The sequence below is a fragment of the Macaca nemestrina genome, chromosome 8 (assembly GCF_043159975.1).
Source record: "Macaca nemestrina isolate mMacNem1 chromosome 8, mMacNem.hap1, whole genome shotgun sequence".
Classification (NCBI taxonomy): Eukaryota; Metazoa; Chordata; class Mammalia; order Primates; family Cercopithecidae; genus Macaca; species Macaca nemestrina.
This window is the reverse complement of record NC_092132.1, coordinates 132,633,719-132,653,262: the sequence shown is the minus strand read 5'-3', so window position 1 is coordinate 132,653,262 and position 19,544 is coordinate 132,633,719. Positions and strand designations below refer to the sequence as shown.

At 43.8% G+C, this 19,544-nt stretch overlaps 1 protein-coding gene across 2 annotated transcripts in view; it reads left to right on the top strand.

Moving 5' to 3' along the window:
• Positions 1-4,984: 4,984 nt before the first annotated feature.
• The window catches only part of LOC105482095 (exportin 7), an 89,501-nt gene continuing 74,941 nt past the window's right edge, over positions 4,985-19,544 (top strand). For both annotated transcript variants that reach the window (XM_071068529.1, XM_071068528.1), the window contains exon 1: positions 4,985-5,111. In XM_071068529.1, coding sequence (XP_070924630.1) covers positions 5,094-5,111 — 18 coding nt within the window. In that variant the 5' untranslated portion in view covers positions 4,985-5,093. The remainder of the gene's footprint in view (positions 5,112-19,544) is intronic.

The window sequence follows — 19,544 nt, the reverse complement described above, 5'->3', positions numbered from 1 at the left end:
TCACAGAGGTAGTTGTGGACAGAGGAAGAAGTAGAGACCAGGGCTCCTGATCTGTAATTCGACATTTTGCAGGGCCCCTAAATGGAATCCAGATCCATGCAAAAAGATCCATTGCTGTGGAGAAATCCAAGCTGCTCAGAGAAGTTTAACTTAAAGCCAGATGGTTTAGAGAAGCAATCTGTATGGAGGCACAGTGCAGAAGTGTTGGAAAAAACTTGAGACTCAGACCAACACTCTTAGGGTTAATCCCATAACAGGTGCTTATATAAACAGGCCCGTTTCCTCTACAACAGGGGTTCAGTTACCCTGGCAAGGAGCAAGCAGCACTGTGCACAGCTCAGGCCTTCTGCTGTACATGCCATGGACTGGACCAAATCAGCTTGAAAAAATGAATGTCACGAGCTCTGTGAGGACAGGGCTGAGTCACTTCAAGCTGACTGCCCTCAGCCCTGATGCCTGGGTTTGAAAAGGTTGATCCAAAGCTCCAGGGAGAACCAAGGATACTGCTTTGGGAAAAGCACACCTTGGGAAGTGGTTAGGGGTATGGAAATGGGATGTGGCCTAATCTTCCTCTTTAGTCCTTAGGGAGAGTCAACTCTGCCTGGGAGCTGCATGGTCTTCGGCTCAGTGAGTGAGAAGAGGAGAGCTTTAGGGCCATCCTGGGGGCTTCCAGAGCAGTGCCTTCCAAACTGTAACATGTAGATCTTGTTCAGAGTAGATTCCAATAAAGCAGGTCTGGAATGAGCCCTGAGATCCTGCTGGTGGCGGCTGGGCCAAACCACACTGAGTAGCAAGGTGACAGAGGATGTCTCCTGCTACCCTGCTCGCCTTCCCTGAAGGTAAAACAGACACGTTCCACTCAGAACCACAGGGGGGCACCCAAGTTTACCAGATTACTTGAAAGCTGTTTAAAACCGGAGGCCTGAACCCCAGGCAACCCAGACACTCCCAAGTCATCCGTTGCTTATGGAAGCTGGAGGAGTTCTCCAGTAGCCGTTGTCTGCAGAAGATAGGGCGGCAGAGTAATACCCTTGCAATCCTTCTAGGCTCCTTCAACTGTCCCTAGCAGGATTTGTGGCGACCCTGATGTAGAAACACTCACCCCAGTACCTTCTTCCTAGCCATGGGGAAACCCTGTAAGGAGGAGCCCAGAGACATTGCTCCAAGACACAGCAGAAGCACGGAGAATGAGAGGCCCTTAAGGTCCGTAGTCACCAATGATGTGTAGAAAAAGCACCGTAAAGGAGTTTAGCGTGCCTCTTGGCTTTCAGGAAGAGGCACTCCAAACCCCACCTGTGGCTCATTCTAAACCACTGGGATCCTGCCCTTTACAATGGTTTCTCTCAGCAGGAGTCAGGAACCACAGCTCCAAGAACTTTGTTACTATTCTGCTGCAGTGATTAGCAACCCAATCCTAACATAAGAGGGCTTGGGACCTTGTCTTTGGGGCAACAAAGGAAGAAGAGGAGACTTTGTCTGACTCCTTGGGCAGGCTCGGGGATTAGGTAACCCTCAAATGATGTGGAGGTAGGGAAGCTAGCTAAGGGGTAGCTCTGGCCACACAATAGGTTAAGTACATATAGGATGGGCAGAGAACTGACATGGGTCTGAGAGAGGTGAAGGACCAAGTGAAGAAATCAGTAAGCGTGTATTCTGAAGGATCCCATCCCTGGCCCTTCCACCCCAAGTGGTCCCTGACTGTGGGGGGTGGGAGGGGGACAATGCCAATCTCTTGAGCTTCATTTGTAGCCCCCACCCTTTCTCCATTAAGTTTATCACTTTTCTCAGTACTGAGAGAGAACCCAGTTCTAGAAACCTGCTGAGAGGAAGGGCCTATAACATAACATAACATATGTCACCTAACAGTGACATAATATTTAGAATGCTTTGTCTTCATATGAAACCCACATGCACCCTAGAATGAGACATAAAGAAGTTAATACTTCAACAATTTTTAAAATTTATTTTTATTTATTTTTTGAGATGGAGTCTCACTCTGTTGTCCAGGTTGGACTGCAGTGGCACGATCTCGGCTCACTGCAACCTCCACCTCCTGGGTTCCAGCCATTCTCCTGCCTCAGCCTCCTGAGTAGCTGGGATTACAGGCGCACACCACCATGCCTGGCTAATTTTTTTTTTAATTTTTAGTGGAGACGGGGTTTCACCACGTTGGCCAGGCTGCTCTCAAACTCCTGACCTCAAGTGATCCACCTGCCTCAGCCTCCCAAAGTGCTGGGATTAAAGGCATGAGCCACCATGCCCAGCCTCAACAATTATTTACTGAGCATCTACTCTGTGCAGAGGTACTAGGGATACAACATAGACAGAATCCTTGTTTATACTATGTCTGCCTCTAGTTGGAGAGACTGACAATGAGTGAGTAATAATACGTAGTTTTGGACAGTGATCAATGCTATGATAGTGATAGGCACGGGGGCAACTTTCAAGAGGGTAATGAGAAAAGCCTCTCTGAGGAGGTGACAAGTGAGCTGAAAAGTCCATGAGGAGAGTGAGCCAGCCACTGCAAGATCTGAAGGGAAACCAATCCAGGCAGCAGGAGACCCTGGCTTTGCAGAACTGCAAGGCCAGAATGACCACAGAGCATTGAGCCAGAGGGGGCATGGTAGAGATAAGGTCAGCTCATATGACCTCTTGAGGCACAGCAAAGATTCGGATTCTAAATGCAACATGAGGCCACTTAAGGATTTTAAGTAGGAGTGTAAATTACCTGAATTATGATTTTAAAGGAATGTTCTGGGCAGGCACAGTGGCTCACGCCTGTAATCCCAGCACTTTGGGAGGCAGAGACGAGCAGATAACCTGAGGTCAGCAGTTCCAGACCAGCCTGGCCAACATGGTGAAACTCTGTCTCTACTAAAAATCCAAAAATTAGCCAGGTATGGTGGTGGGCACATGTAATCTCAGCTACTCGGGAGGCTGAGGCAGGAGTACCGCCTGAACCAGGGAGACGGAAGTCGCAATAAGCCGAGATCGTGCCATTGCACTCCAGCCTGGGTGACAGAGCAAGACTCTGTCTTAAAAATAAATAAATAAATAAACAAATAAATAAATAAAATAAAGGAATGTTCTGCAGCCAGCTACATGGAAAATGGGTTATCAAGGGGCAAGACAGGAAGTAGGGAAACTAATTAGGAATCTATTACCAGAGCACAGGAGAAATGTAATGGTGGCTTGGACCAAGGTGTTAACAGTGGAGATGGGATGGAGAAGTGGTCACACTGGGTATATATTAGATACAGATTCAACAGGACTTGCAGGTGACTTGCATGTTGGGGACTGATAAGACTTGAAGAATCAACTCCTGAGTGTTTATTAGGAGCAACTGGATGAATCGTGGTACCATTTACTGAGAAAGGGAAGACACAGGGAGAAACACAGGGAGATTGGGGTACGGGGGTGGGAGATGGGAGGGCGGACAGAAATTTGGGCTTGGCTCACTGTGAAACTGTTGCCTCTATTAAGTCCAGTAGCTAATCCAAAAGAATTTCCATTGCAATTGTGACTCTGAGAGTATATCATTGCCCGATGCCAGGTTCAGAAAGCCACTGACGCCACCACCCTGCCTCTTTATACTCTTGGAGCTAATGATTGGACACTGGGAGGTTTTGGGGAAAAACAAAAACCCAACATCTCAAAAGCTCTATGCTTGCTAGAAGTAACAGTCAAAAGCTATGCCACTTAAATCTTCTGCCTCTTAAATCTCTGAGTCAGCCTAATTGGCAGAGCCTAACTTGCATACAGAACCCTAGCTGCAAGGAAGTTTGGGTAATGTAGTTTCCAGGTGCCCTACCTCTGCAAACCAGGAAGCCGAGATCTCAACTAGGAGGACGTAAGTTGAAATGAATGCTGAGCACAGGTCCACTATATCCACCAAGGGTGTGTAATTCACTACCACCATCGTTTGCATATGATGGTAGCCCTCTGTAAATACAAACTTCAAACAATCAGTGTTCTCAGAATCCAGCTATGATCTAATCTGGGGGCCTTGAATGGAAGCCACAGTGGAATCCAATGGAAAACAGGAACCGGCATTATCTAACAGATAATTCCTAGTGAGGAAGACTGGAATTGGCCTCAGCATGCAGGGGCTGACCTTATCTGACCCAGAGAGATGGCTTTCCCACTCATACCTCCACAAGACCGAGCCTAGTGGTCCTAACCACCAGCCCCGCTGCCTCTTCCAGCATCTAATCCCTCTCGGGAGGCAGTCTAGAGTACTGGTGACGATAACAATGTCTTTGGGAAGATAGAACTTTGCCTTCGTATGTTTTGATCATCACCACTATTCGGTGGTTATTTCCGTGAATGTTTATCAAGGACGAAAGGACAGAAATGAAAAACACGAGATCAACCACCGGGGTTGCTGGTGAAATCCAGACCAGAGAGCAATGGCCCTGGTACAAAAGCTAGACAGACACAAGCACAGAATCGGCCCCCGTTGAGAAGAGGGCACTGGAAAATAAGGAATCTCGCAGGTAGCCTAGGTGGGGTGTGGGCGCGGGCGCCCCGGAAGGCTCCTCCCGGGTGTGGGGGTCACCTTAGCTGCACGGTGGGGTGGGGGTGGGAGACGTCCAGGGGTGAGACAAGGGGGAAGACGGTTGGGAAGAGAGGAAGCCACTGCGTGCAGGAGTCCCGGGGCGGCGACAGATCCCGGCCCCCATTCAGGAGCCCTCACCACGCAGACGAGCAGAAGGCAGCGCCAACTCCCACTCCAGCGCCCGCCAGCCGGAGCGAGCGCGGCCCCTTTAAAAACCATGTAAACAAAGCTTTGTTCCCCCAGCCGCCCCTCCTTCGCGCTCCCCGGGCCCGCTCCTTCCTCCCACCCGGCGTCTCCGTGCCGCTGACGTTGCCCGCGCCTTTACGCCGTCCCAGCGGTGCTGCGCATTCTCCAACCACGGCCCGAGCCGCCGGGGCCTGCGCAGCTGAGCGGCGCTACGCCACGAGCGTAGCGCGACGAGCCCCCAGCGCGCAGGCGCAGCGGCGACGGCGTCGGCGGCGGCGGCGGCAGCGGCCCCGGCCGAGGTGCGCGCTGGGGGGGAGGGGGGGCCGGAGAGGAGCATGAATGGAGCAAAATGGCGGATCATGTGCAGGTGAGAGGAGCCGCGGGGGGGAGGGGGCGGCCACGGAGAGCGGCGAGTGGAGTGGGGGGCGCACGCGGCCCACAGGGCGCCAGCCGGCTCGGGGTTCGCCAGGCCCACGCCGCCGCCACTCGGGGCTCTGGAGCCGCCGCCCGTCCCGGAGCCCCGGGGCCTTTCCCGCCTCCCGGGCCGGGGGCCTCCTTCGTCCCCTCCCACCCGGTCCCACGCCTCGCTCGCGGGGCTGCAGGAGCAGGAACGGGCGTCCCGGCGCGCGCAGCCCACAACGCTCGTCAGTCACTGTCTTCGTGCCCAGGGGAGGCCTCCGTCAAGTCCTCGGGGGGCCCCCCCCCGCCCCACGGTGAAGCGAGGGGGGACCCCCTTGCTGACTCTCTCCTGAGGGGGACGCCCCCATTACGCCCGCCATCCCTCAACAGATAACAAAAAGGAAACCTCGCGCTGATAAACCTCGCTCGCCGGAGTCTTTCCCGCCGCCTTCCTCTCACGCCCTGGAATATGGGAGACCCCCCAGCAACCCCGGCCTCCTTCCCCCTCCCACGGATGCGCCCTTCGCTCCGACACTCCAAATCGCACAACCCGGAGGGCCGAGCTCCCCGGTCCTCCAAAATGGGTGCTCAGGCCTCGGCCCGCCTCTCCTCGCGTCCTCCTAGCCACAGTGAAGGAGTTGAGCGCCCACACCTACCATGAAACACTGGGTGGAGGGGGGTGTGTCTGAAAGGAGAGATGAAGGGTTGGGTGCAGACGTTGCTCGGAAGGGTCTTGATCCGGCTCAAGAGCTGCCCCGAGGGTGCTGTGGGACCAGGCCACTCTCCTCAAAGACAGGCACAGGCCCTAGAAAGGGACAGCCCACATCAAACCCAGTAGCAGCTGGAGGACTGCAGGGTTTAATTTCTTGCAAACTAGATAAAGTTTTTCCTGTCCGTGCCTGAGATCTGATATTTTTATGACAGTTATTGATGCACGTCCATTGTGGGGAACCTTCCAATTTTCTAGGTAACCAACTGCACAGGTTTTGTGTTGTGGGAAGGAAAGATTAGAGGGCAAGAAGTGTCGCCTTTATACTCTATGGCATCATTCCTCAAGTGAAAAGAATGATGTCATTCTTAATACGTCTGCAAGAATCTGGAGTGATGTGACTTCTGCCCCTTTCTTTGTAGAGAAGTGACTAAATAAAATACTTAATTTTCGGGCCAGAGATCAGTAAAGTAGATCTTCAGAGTGTGCGGGACAAGTAGTCAGGACAGAATTATAGCAAGAAACCTAACCACAGATGGAAAACCACGGGATTTGTGTTTCAAAGTCAGTACCTTGGCTTAATTCAGAAGTGGCAGTAAAAGTTGATACAAGATGATGATAATAATAATAATAGTGTAGCACCTTGAGTTTTATAGCAGCCTTTTCTAAGAAGCGTGAAAGATTTTATGTGATTTTTAAAAATTCTTGCATCTTAGAAGGCTCAGTAGGCAGGAATTACTTCTGTCATTTAAAGGAACAAAAACCAAAGCACAAGAATGATAATGAGATTTGCTTAAGATAAGGCTAAGTGTCCCAAAGTCTTTGGAGGTTGGATCTAGTGCGCTTCCTTACTGGGGGATGGGGGGTGTCTATGAGCATTCTAGAACAGACTTTGAGTAGATAGCATTTCTGAACCGTGCTTTGGAATGCAGAGGGGGTCAGTACTTTTATGAATACACATCGTGCTATTTGCTGTTTCCCGTAAAGAAATCTATCTTAATGTGATCTCCCACGTTTTTGAGCCGAAAAGGTTGTCATTCCCGTGAAAGTCAGGATGCATCAAAGCAATCTTCACGGCATTTGTCGCTCCAAGGAAGGTCTGTTTTATTTTTAGTAAGATGTTGTTCTCCCACTCACCACTCAGAAATCTACGGAAGTAAGAATTTATTAACTTTTCAAAACAAAGGGGAGCATCTTGGTCAATGTTTTATTTGTAGCCTTTATTTACTTTAAAGAGCTGCAATCTGTTGGTCTAAATTAGTGCTTAGTGGTCTTCATATCACCGGGGTAAGTTTGTGAGTGAATTTTTTTCTCTTTGGAGAGAATGGGACATACTGCTTTTCTTTGTTAGACCAGTAAGTGTTAATAGTATTGGGCACTCATAGACTTTAAGGTGGTACTTTATTGTGGCAGAAAACCTTCCTATGAAAAAGATACACCCTTCCCTAGGTAGAATGAGTAATTGAAGGATTCATTAAAGACCTGTCTGCAATGAATTGTGGGGAGGGTGGCAGGGATATTTTTCTCATAACACTGATCAAACGTGAAGTTTATATAGGTGTCTGTTACAGATTCATAACTGATTATTTGAGAGTTGCATTTGTAGAACTAAATAGTCGAGTCATTATATATCTAGTGCTTTTCTGAACCACCAGGGTGAGCAGTTTTTTCATAATTCAGGCTGAGTGTCATATGATTCTCGGGTTCTCTCAGGCTTATGTCTTGGATATCTCTCTTCTAAGGATATGTGTTTTATGGACGATTTTAAGTGCTATAAAACTTTAGTAATGGGGAAATTACAATATTTGATTTGCTTTTTAGCTCTTGATGTTATAGGCAAGTGTCTGTAGAAGAGTGCCCTTAAGCAGCTCCTCGATGTGATGGGTTTCTTACTCTTGGTCTCAGATAACCTTATCTAACTTTCACCCTGAAGAGAGGGTGGTTACAAAGCTTTGCCTGGGAGAAAAAAAAATCAAACTTGTGTTTTGTGTTTAATAATCTTTAGTTGCCATTCCTTTCATGCTTTTTTTTTTTTTTTAACATATCTAAAGCTGGCAAGTTATTGCAAAGAGATGAAGACAATGCTCAGTGAACAGCGGTTATGAAAAAGATTAAGAAGAATCATATGTTTTAATAGTGCTAGCTGGTGTTCGGGAGCTCGAGAGGAAAAGGAAAGAATATGATTTATATGTCGAATATGCTATTTAATATGAATTAGCTATACTATAAATAATGGAAATGAAGACTGATTTTAGGATTTTGTTGGAATTACTACTTTGTTTTATTGGGTCTTATCCCAAATCCTGAAGTATTATTTAGTGGGCTCTGCATTATGACTATACTAGCAGAATGTACTATTTGCAAAGTAGTCATAGTTTGTTTTAAATTCCAGGCACAGTAATTAAATATTGACTGCCAGTGTAACTCTAGGGAGTTGTGAAGAATCATTACAACTTGTCAGGTTAAATTTTAGCAGGGTGCAAAAATTCGGCCTGATTATAGCAAAAGTGATGGTTGTTTTTTCAGATTTTAACAATACGCAAGGAAATGATAAGTGCTATGGGTAGTCCATTTTGAGAAGGGAGTTCCGTATAACTTTTGAGAGTTTTAAATGTGAAAAACAATAACTTTTCTAACTTTTTTCCAGTTCAGCTAATACCAGAATTCTTAGTGTGTGCAAGGCCCTTTCTGTGCTGGGCACTGCAGAGGATTCAGAATGAGAAAGACCCTGGAGCCAGGCTGCTGAAATGTTCAATTCTGTTGCTCTTTTGGCAGGCTTCAGGAGCACACACGTAGATACAAGAAAGAATACGTTGATTTCAAATCCCAGCACTTTGGGAGGCCGAGGCAGGCGATCAAGAGGTCAGGAGATCGAGACCATCCTGGCTAACACAGTGAAACCCCGTCTCTACTAAAAATACAAAAAAATTAGCCGGGCGTGGTGGCGGGCGCCTGTAATCCCAGCTACTTGGGAGGCTGAGGCAGGAGAATGGCGTGAACCCGGGAGGCGGAGCTTGCAGTGAGCGGAGGTCGCGCCACTGCACTCCAGCCTGGGTGAGAGAGCGAGACTCCATCTCAAAAAAAAAAAAAAAAAAAAAACAAAACAGAAAGAATACATTGATTTCAAAACATACTACATCTGTGTTGGGTGATAAGCAATAACTATGTCCCATTACCCACTCCCACCCTGATATACCTCTTTCGTGGGTTTATACAAATAATACGTGTGTGTTTTATTTCATTATTTTACTTCCATTCACACTGGAAATGTCTGTATTTTTTTTTTTTTTTTTTTTTTTTTTTTTTTTTTTTTTTGAGACGGAGTCTCGCTGTGTCGCCCAGGCTGGAGTGCAGTGGCGCGATCTCGGCTCACTGCAAGCTCCGCCTCCCGGGTTCACGCCATTCTCCCGCCTCAGCCTCCGAGTAGCTGGGACTACAGGCGCCCGCCACCACGCCCGGCTAGTTTTTTGTATTTTTAGTAGAGATGGGGTTTCACCATGTTAGCCAGGATGGTCTCGATCTCCTGACCTCGTGATCCACCCGCCTCGGCCTCCCAAAGTGCTGGGATTACAGGCTTGAGCCACCGCGCCCGGCCGGAAATGTCTGTATTTAAAACATATATCTATTTACTTGATTACTCTGATTTTAGTATATTTCCTCTGAAAGCCTTGGGAAAAATTAAGGGATGTATATGTACATGTGGGATCATTCAAACACTTAACATACATGTAAAAAAATACAGTACAGTGATGGAAGAATCTCTAATTTAGATGAAGGTATAGAAAGAAGTATCAGGAAGATCCCTGTTATATATCTTACAGAGAAATTAGCTTCCATTTGACCCAGAAATTGATGTTCATAACCACCAGCTGTATTTTCTTTTTTCTTCGTTGAGTTTTGAAAGCAATATTGTACCACAGCCTTTCAAGGTGGGAAAGTTGCCAGTTTAAACCAATAAGCTAATGTCTCTCTGTAGGTACAACTACTGAGGCTACTTTCCCCGCTTCACTATGTTCAAGGAAGATAGTGTTTTGAAACTGCATCTTTTTTTTTAAACACCTAACATTATCTCACATTTTCTCAGAGTTAGGAATCTGGGAGTGGCTTAACTAGATAGTTTTGGTTAGGGGTCTCATTTGCAGTCAAACTCTTATCTGGGGCTCCAGGCTGCATTCAACCTCAGGGTTTGACTTGAGGATAGATAATTTTCTTCTAGGTTTACTCACAGTGGGCCTGGTCAGGCCTCAGTTCCTCACTGGCTGTTGTCTGGAGACTGCAGTTCGTTACCAATGGACCTCTCCTAGTGCATCATTTTTAAGGACTTCATTAAATTCTGCAATGATATATGCTGTGTATAAGTGACCCATCTTGTTATTTGTTTCAAAAACTTTTTATTGAAATATATACCTGCAGACAGGTACAGAAATCATAAGTGTTCAGCTTGATGAATTTTCACAAAGTGAATACTCCTTTGTAACCAGCACCCAAATCAAGTCAATATTATCGGTGCCCCAGAAGTCCCCTGATACCCTCTCAACAGCTACCTGTAGCCCCCGACACCCTGCCACTAACTACTATCCTGTCATTTGAGTTTTAAATCTGCTTTTAGAACTTAAGCTGAGTAACTTGAGAGTTTTAGCTTCAAAGCCAGGGGGAGAAGCAGTACAGAGCAGTGATTATACAGCTTTGGGGGGATTTATTTCAGAATGTGATGGAAGCTATGTTAGTGCTCTCTGGTAGGGGTGGGGAGAGTGTGCCTACACAAAATTTTACCTACAATTTTAGGCCATTCATGAACCTTGTTAGAGTTTAAAGATAGGTGCCTTTTTAGATGAAAATGCTTACAATATTTTATTAAGAAACTGATTTACAAGTATTTCTCTTTTGACTTATTTGAAACCTAGTTCAGGACCACGATAGATGTTCCTGGAGAGTTACATGCAAGCTGAATTTTTAAATACTGAATTAAATTCTTGAGGATGATTAATGGTGACCACTTAAGCATCTACTAATATCCCATTTTTGTTACTGTGCAGACACATAGAAGGAAATATAAGATGTGATATTCTACTTTCAGGGCCTTACATTGAATTGAGCATCATAACAAGCCTGGTCATTGAGTTGTGAATTTGTAATGAGACTGGTTTTGTCGACATGTCCCTGATTGAGGGGGCAGTTACTACCCCGTTATATTTTTCCCCCATTCCAATACATCTGAGGAATACCTTCATTCCTAACATTTATAGTGACTCATTACTAGGAAATTCTCAATGGAATGGGATTGGTACCCGGGAGGCATATCAAAATCTTGGGGGAGGAAGGACAGTTGTAAAAACCTAGATCCTAAGTATTTCTGATATTTGTTTCGATGGCTGTTCACCCCTTCACACATGTGTGCATACACACAGGGACACACACACTCCTACTGCCATAAAATGGGAAGGATGTATTTAAGAGAAGGCAGAATTGGAAACTTCATGCCAGCATTAATTGATCTAATTTAATGCTCACCGCAGCACTGTAACATCGGTATAGAGCTAATAGTAATAGAATTTTCCTTGAAATAAGCTGATTGAAAGACCTCGTATCTCTGGAAGACCGGAGAACTCGCTGTTGGAAGATTTAGATGATGTTCGTGGTGGTGGTTATTGTAAGACTTACTGGAGTGTGACTTGGTTGGGCATAGGGAAAGGGGAATACCAATATTAACTGAGTGTCTGTTATATGCCAGGCACCATTCTAAGCCTTTTATAGTGTTATGCCATTTAATTGGGAAACTCATTTGGTCTCTGAGCCTGGATTAAGTGATCTCTGAAGTCCCTTGTAGTTCAAGCATTCCAGATGGGATTTCCAGTTGTTATCCTTGTATTCTCTCCCCAGTATACCACTGTGTTCTCAATTCTTCTTCTTTTTTTTTTTTTTTTTTTTGAGACGGAGTCTCGCTCTGTCGCCCAGACTGGATCTCGGCTCACTGCAAGCTCCGCCTCCCGGGTTCACACCATTCTCCTGCCTCAGCCTCCCGTGTAGCTGGGACTACAGGTGCCCACCACCTCACCCGGCTAGTTTTTTGTATTTTTTTGTAGAGACGGGGTTTCACCGTGTTAGCCAGGATGGTCTTGATCTCCTGACCTCGTGATCCGCCCGTCTCGGCCTCCCAAAGTGCTGGGATTACAGGCTTGAGCCACCGCACCCGGCCAATTCTTATGTACATGTTTGTAAAATTTCTTAAAATATTTATGCTCAAACTAACATTTCCATTTCATCTAACTTAAATATCTCTTTCTCTTCTTTATGTCCAATTTCTTAAACTCCCAGAGTTTTTTTCTGTAAGATCTAGTCATCTGTAGCACTTCTCACAAATTGAGCTCTCTTATGCCCCAAACAGTAACAAAAGAGGTCGCTTAGTTGGACAATAAGCAGTGAAAGATATTTCTTATGGGACAAGAAATTAACATTATTACTCAAATGTTGATACCCGTAGGCTGAGAAATGATTCTCACTTAAAACCCCTGGGTTTTAAACCTCTCTTAGAAAAACATTAGTTAGATGAAAAAAAAAATCAAAATAATTTTCTCTGGAAAATAAGGTTCCTCTGAAAACAAGCAGATTATTAAAATATCCCTTATACTACTTCAGGAAATTGTAATGTTATAGCTGTGGTGGCCTCTTAGCTTTTAAGTATATGAACTTGTGTTGGACACATGCTGATCTCGTTGGTATTTGCATAAGAATAATATTTAAAGTGTGCAGTCTCAGAAAGAATTGAGAGTTTTGCTAGACATTTGCCCCAAAGTTTTAGTCAATTTATGGTTTAAAGGGGTGTATTTAAGGCTAGAAAAGGGAAATGAAGCGTTTTTTTAGGATTTTTTAGGATTTTTTCCAATTCTACTTAGTTTGCAAAGTTTTGAAAGCATATGTCATGAGTTTGGCAAAAATTATTTCAAAGCTTGTTTGTTTTTTTTTTTTAACCTCATTCACCTCCACTAACTCCTGAACTTCAGTGCTTTATTTCTGTCTTCCAAAAAGACATCTAAAATCAGTCATGAAATTTAACTTAACTCTAAGAACCTGTAACATAAAGTTTGCTCTGAAAAACATCTGGGAAACCCGATGTATATTTCTCATATCTATACATCTGTACTCAGTTGAAAAAAAATCTAAATTTTACCCAGTATATAGCCACAAATTATTTAGAATATAATGTTTTGTGTCAGTAGGTGATATTTTTATCTTCAGCTTGTCATTGACCCATCTAAGGATCCCTGCAAGGTCTTGTCAAAAACTAGTCTGGGGCATACCCAAGAATTTTAAAGATTAAATAAAACTTACTGGAAAATGTGACCTTGTTTTCCTTAGTCTTATTGAACTGGTAATGTTCCAGAACTGACCACCTTTCTTCAGGCTTTCATAAAACCAGTATTAAATTGTTTTTAGGCAAATTGAACCTGAGCAACAGGGAGTATGTAAGGATAAGCCAGGCAGGGGCACACATGCTTATAGTCCCAGCTACTGGGGAGGCTGAGCTGGGAGGATCACTTGGGTACAGAAGTTCAAGTCCAGCCTGGGTAACATAGCAAGACCCCAAGTCTTAAAAAATAAAATAAAATAAAATAAAATTCAAATAAAATAAGGACATTATCCCACAGGTGTTACAAATGAAAATTTGTTGTAATGTAAAAGATTATTTGCTAGTTCTTGGAACTCTGCAATTAGACACACTCCAAATAGGGAGAGCAGAATGTTGTGAGCAAGACGTTTTAATTTCATATAATTCCTAAAACCTGTCCATTCAGAGCTGTTTGGTTTAGGTTACTATTAATGTACCTTAGAGGTTCCCAGAGGCACATTTCCTGTCAATATTGATAACATTGATAGAGTGAGACTTAAAAACCAGCTTCTTTTTTTTTTTCAGATGGAGTTTTGCTCTTGTTGCCCAGGCTGGAGTGCAGTGGCGTGATCTCGGCTCACCGCAACCTCTGCCTCCTGGGTTCAAGCAGTTCTCCTGCCTCAACCTCCCGAGTATCTGGGATTACAGGCATGCACCACCACGCCCGGCTAATTTTGTATTTTTAGTAGAGATGGGGTTTCTACATGTTGGTCCAGCTGGTCTTGAGCTCCTGACCTCAGGTGATCCTCCCGCCTTGGCCTCCCAAAGTGCTGGGATGACAGGTGTGAGCCACCACGCCCAGCTGACCCAACTTTGTATCTATTCCTCCCATACCTGTCACCTCTAATGTAAACAGCACTCACGAAAGTAGATATGTGGTTCATAAAAAGATGACTTTTGGGTAAATCTGATGCCAGTGGAATAAAATCTTTCCTTTTTACTCACATTTTATGTGTACAGTAAACGACATCCATTTAAAATGTACAAATTGACAGATACATATACCTGTGACTCTGGGATCAAAATATGGAACATTTCCATTTTGCAGTCTGTCCCTCCCTCAGCCCTCAGCCCCACACAACCCTGTTCTGCTTTCTGTCACTATAAATTAGTTTGCATTTGCTGGAATTTTATATAATGGACTTACTGTGTACTCTTGTTTTCTGACTTCTTTCACTCAGCAAGGTGACTCTGAGATTCATTCTCATTGTTGCATAATAGGAGTGCTTGGTTACTTTTCATTGTTGACAAGTATTCCATTGTATGAATATATCACACTGGATGTATCTATTCACTCTTTGGGAGACATTCAGGTTGTTCCCAGTTTTTAGTCATTGTGAATAAAGGTGCTGTGAATATTCATATACCAGTCCGTGTATGGATGTACATTTTTATTTTTCTTGAGTACCTGGGAGGAGAATGGCTGAGTCCTATGGTGTATGTTTACTTTTTTTTTTTTGAGATGGAGTCTCACTCAGTTGCCCAGGCTGGAGTGCAGTGGCGCAATCTCGGCTCACTGCAAGCTCCGCCTCCTGGGTTCACACCATTCTCCTGCCTCAGCCTCCCGAGTAGCTGGGACTATAGGCACCCACCACCACGCCCGGCTAATTTTTTGTATTTTTTTAGTAGAGATGGGGTTTCACCTTGTTAGCCAGGATGGTCTCGATCTCCTGACCTCGTGATCCGCCTGCCTCGGCCTCCCAAAGTGCTGGGATTACAGGCATGAGCCACTGCGCCCTGCCATGTATGTTTACATTTTTAAAGAAACAGGCAATTTTCCAAAATGACTGTACCTCAAGTTATTTCATAACTTCACCAATATTTAGTATGTCACTCTTTTGCCATTCTAGTAGGATCTCGTGTTTTTAGTTTGTACTTCTTTGATGACTGACATGTTAAGCATCTCTTCACGTGCTTACTGACATTTGTATATCTCAGACTTGCAAACCAGGCTGGTGTTTTGGCCTGACAGCCTATTTTTGTATGGCCTGCACCCTGAGAATAGCTTTTACGTTTTAAATGGTTGAAAAAAATCTAAAAGAATAATACTCCATGTTGCATGATAATTATATGAAATTCTGATTTCACTGTTCATAAATAAGTTTTATTGAAACATGCATTCGTCTCTGTATCCTCTCTGGCTGTTTTTGTACCACAGTGGCAGAGTTAAATAGTCTTGACAGACATTTTGGCCTAAAACATTTACTCTCTGGCCCTTTAGAGAAAACATTTGCAGACTCCTGGTAGATCTTCTTTGGTGATGGATCCCTTCAAATCTTTTGCCTGACTTTTGGGTGGAGGAGGTACCAGCCCGGTATGTTTCTAATCCAAGCCCAGTTTGACAGGAACTGCATCAAGTTCTTCAGTCGTGCCAACCACGTTTCAAGTGCTCAGTAGCAACATAAGGCTAGTGGTTACCATATTGCATAGTGCAGATATAAAATATTTGCACTATCATGGAAATTTCTATTGGACAGTGCTACTCTAGAATAAACTTGCCACTGAACCAAAGGGATTAGCAGCAAAGTGGAACATAGGTTATAGGATTGCTTTCCTAGATATCAGTAAAAATAAGCTAGATCCTCGTCCTCTCAGATGTGTGTGAATGCAAATGGATATATTTTGTTATCCATGTATGTCCTGTTCTCTTGGCCAAGTGATGAGAGAAAGCAGTTAACTCATAAAAGAAATTCAGAATTTTACTGATAGGAAATAATTTTAAGAAGAAAAAAACAAGTGTTAATATATTATCTCCCAAAGCATTTTGCAAAGAACAAACCTTCTAAAATTCCTATGTATTTGTAACTATTTTACAGATGACATGGAGGATATGGAGGGAAATATTAAACCATGAAATCACTTTTTCCTGGGGCTAAGTCCTGATATACTAGCAATCCTAGTTCTCTTCAGCTTCTAATTTTAAAATATTATTTACCATAAAGTTTTTCATAATAGCATGAGCTTTGAAAATAATGCAGAAGGCCGGGCGCGGTGGCTCAAGCCTGTAATCCCAGCACTTTGGGAGGCCGAGGCGGGCGGATCACAAGGTCAGGAGATCGAGACCACAGTGAAACCCCGTCTCTACTAAAAATACAAAAAATTAGCCGGGCGCGGTGGCGGGCGCCTGTAGTCCCAGCTACTCAGGAGGCTGAGGCAGGAGAATGGCAGGAACCCGGGAGGCAGAGCTTGCAGTGAGCCGAGATCGCGCCACTGCACTCCAGCCTGGGCAACAGCGTGAGACTCCGTCTCAAAAAAAAAAAAAAAAAAAGAAAATAATGCAGAAATATTCTAAGTTGAAATGGCTAAGATAGCCTATTTTAAGATTGAATTTAAAGGGTTTTTTTTTTTTTTTCCCCCTGAAAACTGTTTTGTGTGACTGTGCTGAGGGGCAGGCATAACTGACTCTAAAGAGTGAAGTGAAAGTCAGTAAATCTATGATTACATAGTCATTCTCTTTGGCAAAAATATTATGTAATTATGCATTATTTTGTTCTTAACATAGAGATGTTTGTAAGTTTTTGGTGATTCATCACTCATGTCAATAACTTCCTAATCCATCCTAGAAATAAATGTTTTGCTGAAGTGGGAATATAAATGCACCAGCTAACATTGAGAAAGTGGAGGAAATGTGTAATGAGTAAATGTTTTAGAGGCATCCAGAAAGATACGTTTTAAAACAACTTCTACCATTTCTGGTTTCAAACATGGTTTCTGTCACATTCTCTAATTGACCAGATATATTTTATGTGTACCCTAAATGTTCACCTATTTAATAGAATAGTATTGTTTAGAATACTATTATCCTCCTGGTTATTTGGTGAGATACACACATCAGTAAACATTCCCTCATTTGGCTAGTATTGTTTGGTCATGTATTGTGTGCCAGATTGTTAGGCAATGGGAATATAAATGTGAATAAAATACAGTGTCCTTGTTCAAGGACCTGAATACATAGAAATGTACACCAATAAGGGTTATAGAGTGAGATCAGTGATAGGACACTTTTATGCATAGAACATAAGACACAAGTGTCAGTCCTCCCTTGGAGATCCAGGAAAGCCTTCTTAAAGTGGTGAATCATTAAGCCAGATCTGAAAAGGCCTGGTGTTCTCCGGATTGATAAGAGCACAACAAGCAAAGTACCATAGATAAAGCTATATATATGTTCGCGTAACATTCCAGGAGAGCAAATATGGCTTCTATAGAGGAAATCAATGTAATGGTAGGAAGAGACCAGAACATGAAGTGCCTGTTGTAGCATAATAAGGAGTTTGTACTGTAGGTGTATAGTTGAAGGTTTTTAAGTAGAGTGACAGAATAATTACTGCAACAGTGGTATAGGAAATTGTTTATCTGTTATCAAGTTGAATTAGAAGTCACATTTTTTTGATAGTGAAATTCCATTTCAGTAGTCTTTAGATGTTGTAAATATCTCAGATGTCAGCTGCTTTGTTGCCCAAGCTGGAGTGCAGTGGTGTGATATCCACTCACTTCTGGGTTCAAGCATTTCTCCCACCTTAGCCTCCCAAGTAGCTGGGACCACAGGCACACACCGTCACACCCAGCTAATTTTTGTATTTTTTGGTAGAGACAGGGTTTTGTCATGTTGGCCAGGCTGGTCTCAAACTCCTGACCTCAAGTGATTTGCCTACCTCTGCTTCCCAAAGTGCTGGGATTACAGCCATGAGCCACTGTGCCCAACCCATGCCTATCTTATTTCTCTCTCTCTCTCTCGTTTTTTTAGACAGAGTCTCGCTCTGTTGCCCAGGCTGGAGTGCAATGGCGCAATCTCAGCGCACTGCAACCTCCGCCTCCCGGGTTCAAGCGATTCTCCTGCCTCTGCCTCCCAAGTAGCTGGGACTGCAAGCACCTACCACCACACCCAGTTAATTTTTGTATTTTTAGTAGGGGTGGGGTTTTACCATGTTGGTCAGGCTGGTCTCGAACTCTTGACCTCGGCCTCCCAAAGTGCTGGGATTATGGGCATGAGCCACCGCACCTGGCCCATGCCTACCTTATTTCTTATTAACTTAAACAGCAACTGCAAGACTTGGGTGAAACACTGATACTTTATTCTATTTTGTTTGCTGGAACAGCCTCAGATTCTGTTACCACTGACAAGAGTAAAATGTTTTTTACAACCAGCAATGAAATAGGCATGCATTTAATGCGAAAAAGAAGAGGTCGTAGTCTCAGGAGTTTGAATAAATCATGAAATGCTGACTACTCTGGCCGCCAATACCCCTTAAAGGTTTATACCAATTCTATCTTACCTACCCTTGGTCTGTTTTGTTTCTCCATCCCATGTTTTAACTGTTAGAAAATCAGGTTCATTTTCTTTATCCTTTATCAACTGTTGTTTCAAGGTTATCTAGAAAAAGACTTCTTTTTTAAAATCTTCTATTCTGTTAGATTATTTTATTTATTTTGAGACAAAGTCTTGCTCTTGTTGCCCAGGCTAGAGTGCAGTGGCACGATCTTGGCTCATTGCAACCTCTGCCTCCTGGGTTCAAGCGATTCTTCTGCCTCAGCCTCCTGAGTAGCTGAGATTACAAGCACCTACCACCAAGCCCAGCTAATTCTTATATTTTTAACAGAGACGGAGTTTTACCATGCTGGCCAGGCTGGTCTTGAACTCCTGACCTCAGGTGATCCGCCCGCCTCCCAAAGTGCTGAGATTACAGGCGTGAGCCACCACGCCCAGCCAGAAGCTTCTTTTAAATATGCTGTTTGCCTGGTCTTCCTTGTTTGCTGACTTGATTAATAAAAAGCATTTTCCATAGATCATACAGCAGTGTAAACTTGAAAAGCAAATTGATATTTTACAAAACTGTTAAGGGAAAAATGATTTAGAATTCCAGAGAACAAGAAAACTAGCAATGTGTGGGGCATGTATGTCAAAACTTCCTAAGAAACATTTACTTAATATTCTTTTTTGCTTTTTTTTTTGTCAGAGGGTAAATATGAAACCCCGAATTCTTTGCTTCTGTGAATCAAAGTTCAGGGTTCCAAGATTAAGTATTGTGATTGCTTTTATCTTTCTTCCCTTTAATGTTCTGTTTTGAATTTCTTATGCTTCTTTCTTGCCGAGTCTTCTAAAGGAGTACACACAGTATTTAGGGTTTTCTCGTGGGAAAAGAGATAAGGAGGGCTGAAAAGCTTTCTTTTGAATTTTTATGCCAGTTAAAACTCTGTCTTCTTCCTTTATGCCTTTATTTCTTATCTCTTCTTTTATTATTTCTAACTTTTAATTTTTTTTTTTTTTTTTTTTTTTTTTTTTTTTTTTTTGAGACGGAGTCTCGCTC